Source organism: Neodiprion fabricii, chromosome 7 (assembly GCF_021155785.1).
Source record: "Neodiprion fabricii isolate iyNeoFabr1 chromosome 7, iyNeoFabr1.1, whole genome shotgun sequence".
Lineage (NCBI taxonomy): Eukaryota > Metazoa > Arthropoda > Insecta > Hymenoptera > Diprionidae > Neodiprion > Neodiprion fabricii.
This window is the reverse complement of record NC_060245.1, coordinates 21237607-21244695: the sequence shown is the minus strand read 5'-3', so window position 1 is coordinate 21244695 and position 7089 is coordinate 21237607. Positions and strand designations below refer to the sequence as shown.

The 7089-nt window shown below is 37.4% G+C and overlaps 1 protein-coding gene across 3 annotated transcripts; it reads left to right on the top strand.

Annotated features, from left to right (window-relative positions):
* Positions 1–4565: 4565 nt before the first annotated feature.
* On the top strand, positions 4566–7079 carry LOC124187168. Of its 3 annotated transcripts, none has more exons than XM_046579483.1 (6): positions 4566–4725; positions 4905–5001; positions 5157–5256; positions 5333–5520; positions 5634–5684; positions 5767–7079. In XM_046579483.1, exons 2-6 carry the CDS (start codon positions 4915–4917, stop codon positions 5848–5850), a joined length of 510 nt encoding a protein of 169 aa, XP_046435439.1. In that variant the 5' UTR covers positions 4566–4725; positions 4905–4914; the 3' UTR covers positions 5851–7079. The 3 variants fall into 3 exon arrangements, with proteins under 3 accessions (XP_046435439.1, XP_046435441.1, XP_046435440.1); XM_046579485.1 differs by having other exon boundaries at positions 4572–4839; XM_046579484.1 differs by having other exon boundaries at positions 4572–4844.
* Positions 7080–7089: the final 10 nt, after the last annotated feature.

Below are 7089 nucleotides of genomic sequence, written 5' to 3'. Positions count from 1 at the left end.
CTCTTTTTAATATTACAAAGCTGCGACGGATGAAATCGATCTAAAGTTTGTCTGGGAATCCGAAAGGTGTTCCAGTTTCTGCGAAAATTTTCACATTTTATACGATGAATTCAATCGGCACTGTTCAAGTGCACGTTGTTTAAGATATCTGTTCCAAATTTGTTAAATATGTGTAGCGAGCGTTGTTCGAATTCGGTATTGTGAATTTACTTAATTTTTAAAACTTGTCAGTAAATTTACGGTGCAATTATCAGGAATTGAAAATATCGTTACCAATTCCAACTTTGGCTTTTACTAAAACCTGACACTGTTAAATATTTCGTACAAAATTTATACCTGCACAAGTTGACTAGATTCACAAGAAAATACCGTAATTTCCAAAGACTGTCAAGAAAATACAATACATTTAATGCATTATCGAGTAAAACTAAAATACTTTGGGGTAATTTTATGATTCAGTGTTAGGAAAATTTGAAATCAGACTCCGACATAATTTAAAGTCTACACGAGTGATTTTGTTACAAAAGATCGCTAATTTTAACAAACTATAATCTCGTCTCTTTGTCAGCTTCTCGATCACCCTCGTTGATAATATACAATCGTACCTATGCCTATCCCTGTACATAACCATAGCCTTTGTTTCCAACGGCATTCACGCTTGAGCGTAATTCAATGAAACCGATATTATTACACAGCTCGACTTCCTCACGTTGCCGGACACGTGATGATTCAGTTGCTGCTCAGCCCTACCGCGTAAACAGATTCATCCCCCTTATTCCTCGTTTCATAACGAAAAATTTTTCAGACCATTTCACACGTTATCGGACTGAATCAACTTTTGAAACGAGATGGTATTCTACGGTTTTTAGTGTCGCCGATTACGAATCTGAAATCGAATTTCAAAACTTGAAGATGGCGAATCCAATGTGGTGGGCGAAAGTTTCAAATCGGATCGAATTCGATCGAAAAACTGTACGCAGGGGTTTTCGGGCCTCTGATTGGATTTGCCGTGCTGAATTTTCAAAATCTGACTTCAGATTCGTAATCAGTGACCCCGAAAACCCCTGAACAGAGTTTTTTCCCCGGATTCGATGGAATTTGAAATTTTTCGTCGGCCATATTGGATCCGCCATCTTGAATTTTTTAAATCTGATATCAGATCGTCATCAGTTACCCCAAAAACTTGTGATTTACGTAAAACGTGTATATGTGTAGAGAGTTAACTTTCTCGGAAGTGAATAATCCCTTCAATTTTCACGATTTTTTTCATACAATTTCTTTCCAACAATAATAATTTACGTTACATCGCAACAATTACCCTCGAGTATTGAAAACTTACCGGTATGCTGTCAGAAATAGCAGAAAAGCGGAAATAAATATGTTTTCAAAGTTCTCCAAACACACAAACAAATGTGTATAAAATAGCTGGTTAGAATACTAACAACCGTGACTCAAAGGGTTAATTAAGGAGTCGCTTTTGATCCATCGATCACATCGACCACACTCTCAAGGCTGGGACTCCATCGAGAAGAATTCCGTCGAATTTGGTCGAAACGTTTGATTACTCGCTGTATAATGGCTGCACGACTACAAAGAGAATTGTAATGTAGAAGCTGATTGCGGGTCAAGGTGGAGCTGAATTTATCACAGCTGGCTCACAGGTCTCAGAGTGCCTTAGACTCATTGTTACTCGTTTTACGATTAGATCGCTCTACGGCCAAAATTCCCTTCGGCTAAAGTAACTGGTTTATCTCTCTCAGCTAGTACAGCTTTAGCAGCGGCATACCTACCCATCTACGCATTATTATGAAATGCATTATATCCACATGTCCGTGCCCCGCGTGTAATATTCAGGTTATCGAATGAATATGTAGGCAAACATTGTACAAGGAATAACGAAAACCAATCGCGTTTTTGTTGTTGGTTGTTGGAAAATTAATAATTTCAAAATTATCCGAGGTAATATAATAATTATTACAGTGATCAAAGCGGGTTTTGTTTCGACCCTTTCTCCCGCCGCCTGTGTTGTATAGAATTGTCGTTTATTTTCGCCTGCGGTACCAAAATGGCCGCTTCGTTATGAACGTTGACCGCAAACGCGGTTTTTCTGCCTCGGAAGGAAATCGTACACCGTTGTACTACATTTTCAAAGGTTTAATCACCGAGGCAATAATTTATTATCCGGAAATTATTATTTCAATATAATATCGTTCTTACACGCAAACAGTGTATGACATTATACATATATATATATATGTATATATATATATATATATATATAAAGTGTGTGTTGCATTAAAGGGCGCGGAGATAACCGCAGGTGATAAACGAGAGTTTTATATACACGACGCTGGCTTATCTTGCGGTAAATCAAACTATGCGTGAAGTAGTTTTTTTTTTTTTTTTGCTTTCAGAGGAAAATAATAACGAAAACATGAATATAAAATCGTTCACCGACATTATACATAAAGTTTGCTTGATCCAAGAAAACCGTAGAAAAAATTCGCGATTGCTGTAATTTTGCGAGTAAGTATTTTTAAATTTTTTGTTTTCAATTTTCTTACTTTTTGTCACCAGTGCGGACGAGCGCGGATGAAAACGGTTGAGAGAAGGAATTTTTTTCCCGAACTTCGTGTCAAGCTATTATTAGAGTTGGCGAAAGCCGCAGGACTTTTCAATACAGAAACGTGGATTTCGCGGGCGACAAATCTGCACGGTTATCCAATGACGTCATCCTCCCCCCCCCCCCAAAGAATGAATTTTACAAGAGAATTTTTGCACCATTTTTTAGGATCGAAAGACGACCGAAACCGGGCATTTATCGCTTCAGGGTTTAACGATGACAATAACGATGACTTTAGCTACTATTATACCGACGGTGACGTACGGAATTCACATAATTTGCGTCATCTACGTTTCGGGTGAATTTGGTAAGATTCTGTATAGCTTCACAGAAAATTTGTGATGTCGCTAATATTACGGAGATCTATTCTCAGAGTGGATCCTCGTTATAAATAGTACCGAGTGTAGGTGTTATTCAGTCAGATATCCGGTCATAACTATAAGTACTGTACACAATCGAGATACGTATTTGAAAATAGACGTATAGAAGAGGAAGGAGGGTGAAGTACGTTGTGTATGATAAATATAACGGCTTCGAGGATTTGTCTCACGTTATTCGTCCGTGTAATATCAAAAGGACACTCGCACGGGGGTAATAAATAGGGGCAATTATGCACGCAGACTTGAAATTGATGATAATTATTTTTGGCGATCGTATATAATATGTAAGTAATGTATATGTGTTCCAATTATACTGTGCGATCAGGAGTGTCGGTAGACCGATAAAGAGCGAAACGGCTGAAGCTAACGCCTCGCGTCTTGATATATGTTTTATATAATAGTTTATCGGATATTAACTGCGGCGGGGAGAGTCGATCATGTGCAGTCGCATCTATTTACGTCCAATGAACCAACTCGTCCTTGCTCTCTGATTATTAATAGAAACCATTACAACGTGCATCATGTATAACACGTATATGTGGGCGACAATGATCTCGTTATACGTGCGCAAACCGATGCCGCTCAACAGCATTCGCAATATAATTCGTACATTCGTACATTCGACAATGCGCGAACAACAGATTTTATGCCATTATTTGCGAAACGTCCTTGAGGAATAATTTACCGCTCAATATGATTGATTGTGCATGAGTTTTTTCATCCCGTAACGTATTTTCAATTTCAGGTTTTCGAAAATTTTACCGATGTATCAGATTCGAATGTGCGGCTTTGTACACGGATTTGAAATTTCAAATTTTCGCGCATCGCTCGCTGTTACGCGCCTTTTCTAAACGCGTGAAAAATGACGTCGAACTGCGTGCGCGATTACGTCAGAGTGCGCAAAACACAAAACGCGAATATCCACAAGATTTCTATTTATATGATCTTGTATGTTTCGTCGAGCAGCTGCAGAGAGGAAACAAAATAATGAATTATCTCTTCCCAAGCCTGTTTACGCAGATGAAGCTTCTATTCTGAAAGTAAACCACAATCTTGTCTGAAATTAACTAATTGCCAGCATATTATTGAGAACCGTGGACATTTAAAAACATGAAAATATTGTAAGAAAATAAGTATACTTATTTGGATTCTAAATTGACAAAAATTACTCTAATTATATGCACAAACGTTTTAAAATTCTTGCTCATTATGAGCTTGCTTGATCTTCTGGAATAAAAACTTTCAAATTTTTCGCTACTGAATTATTTTTATTGCTATGTAGAAATATCGCTCCGCTTGAAATAAAATAAAATTGCAAATTTATACGCATCGACGCGGATCAGTCCAGTTTCAGTATACGTATATCTTAATTTGGCGAGTTAATAATCCTTGGAAAAAGAATATCCGTGTCAAAATTTTTCAAATATCGAACAAGCCATTGAAACGCGTGTATTTTCCCTAGGATTCCGCCTCTTCTATTGGCGGAAAACTGGGGAATTTGCACTCAGTGCAGCCAATTGAAAACCCCCATGCATATGCCCGTTAAAACCAAGGTTAAAACACGGTTCATCGTTTGACACGATGACGACGCCGCGACCACACCTTCTAGCGGGTGAAACGATCTCTCCTAACGAGTAACGACACTTGCTAGTGTCAACAGACACCGTTTTTGAAACGAGCAATCGCTCGAAAAATAGGAAAAAGGGAATCACGCGACTCAAGGTAAGAATCCCGAATCCGCAGACTTCCTAATCGTGAAGCGAACGAACAACGCGACATCCTTGCAGTGCAACAGACGCGTCCCACTTATCAAAACAAACGGGAGTGTCTCTTTAGGTTAGGTAGGCCATATATGTCACCCCATTTTATCTAATCAACGTGTCGTTATTCACTTGTTTCAGGCGTTGAAAAATGGTCCTTCTCAAGTCCTGCTGGTCGCCCTGCATATGGACGAACAGCGTCGAAACTGGCACCAAAGCGATTGCCTATTACGCATCGGTAAGCAGCATTTGTTCATCGAACGCCCTTTCAGTCTACTCGAAACTTTAAACAGGATCAAATGGTTTTAGGATTCACAGTGTTGAATTCTTGTATAAATTTTAAGAAAGAACTCCGACACCGGGTACAATTAACACCTCTTATTTCCGTTCCAGGCGCTGAGCATTGTTTTGATAACTTTGATATGTTATCAAATGAATGGCGGGGATTCAACGCAGCTTTATAATCCCTTGTTTGAGGCAGATGTCCGGTTATGTGAGATTCCAAAATTTTTCGTTTCGTTTTGATCAATGTAGGAGATGAGAGAAAAATATCTATTTATATGTTTCAGCCATGCAGATATGGGGTACATTTTTCATACTATATTTTTTGGGCCTAATCGGGGCGTCCGTCTTGATGGTTCGTGGCATGCATCTGGGAATAAGAGGGATGATGATTCCGTGGCTGAGCATGTGGTTCATCATGTGTTTGTTCCAACTTATTTTTGGACTCTGGCTTCTCGGCGGCTATTACATCTATGTAATTAAATCACGAATCATAATATGTATTTCTGTCGTTTGAGAATTACATAATTCTTTTGACATGGTATTCTCTGCGACGCGATGAGTAACGAAAGTCTTTACCTCTTTCAGCTTCAAGGGGTATTTGCAACGTTGTGTAACTGGTTGTGGATGTCGTATAACGTGAGCATTAAAGAAAAAATCTATATGAATTTGGTCCTTTGACAACGACACATTGTCTTACATTTTTGTTTGAAAATTTCAGATTTACTGCTGGCTCTGCGTCTACTCTGTATGGCAGATATTGACAGAACTGCAGTCGCCTAATATTGAGCTTTTGTGGCCGTGAATACGGTTTTCGTCCATTTGAAGAGTATTACAAGTAATAAATACAAAGCTTACAAATTAGTTTTATAAAATCAACATGACTTACGTCTGTTGATATATGAATAAGTGTACGGCGACACGGAATCAAGTGAGAACATATGCCTATTTTTTATAGGGAAAAAATTACCAGTTTTACAGATATGAAATAATATTTTACATGCAGCTAGGAATTACAATTTTTTACTCTGGACGATAATTTTTTTGTGCCGTGAACAGTAATATTGGTATATTGCTTCCGTGCCGCTTCGTAGGTTGTAGAAAAAATCTGCACATAACGTTTTTACAGACCGAAGACTGAAATGGTTCGATACCTGATCAGCCACCCGTCCAAATTCGGTCCAAAAAATGGATTTTAGTATATAATATATTATTTTGCTCTGTTGCGCAAAGTGCCGTAGATAAAACAGAAAGATAAGGATGAATAATGAATCGATTTATACATATATCATATTTTTATTTACACGAAAAAGAATCTCTAGCTGCCTACATATTATATATACGACATATATTCATTACTTTTTAGGTATGTATTATCGTGTCTTTGATATTTTTGTACAAAACTAGACGTTATACACATTCCTTATATAAGACTGCATCCCGTTGTAGTTCTGTTAAAGATGAATATTAGGAATGTCGATGCATCGTTACGACTTTGACTTTTCATAGACTTTAGTCTCATACATTTGAAATGAAGCGAAGCAACCTTCTATTAGGAGAAATAGGTAACTCGAAAACAGTGGAACCTTGACGAATGTACGATATGACAACATTTAAGTTATGTTATCGTAGTCCACAGAATCGATACACGTATTTAAAATAGCATACAAGTGACCATACCATTACAAATATCTAAGATATGATTATCAATAATTAATTTTTCCATTTATCATGAAGAGATTTTTATTTGTCTCGAAAATTGATCGATCTTGAATAGTGAAAATAGCGATGAGGTTTACTCGCAACCAAAACTGAATCCGTCCATTTTGATACCTAACTGCATAAGTTAAGTAATAAAATTCATTAGAGTGCTGTCATTGCTATAAAATATTCATATCGTCTCTTATCACATACTCGTATGTTTTTAATTTTTCTAACGCACTTAGGTGTTGCTGTGTGTTCAGTGCTCGAACTGGCTGAAAAATTAATTCTTAACAAATAAAAATTGTTCAATTGTTTATATCAAATATAAAATTTGTGTGAA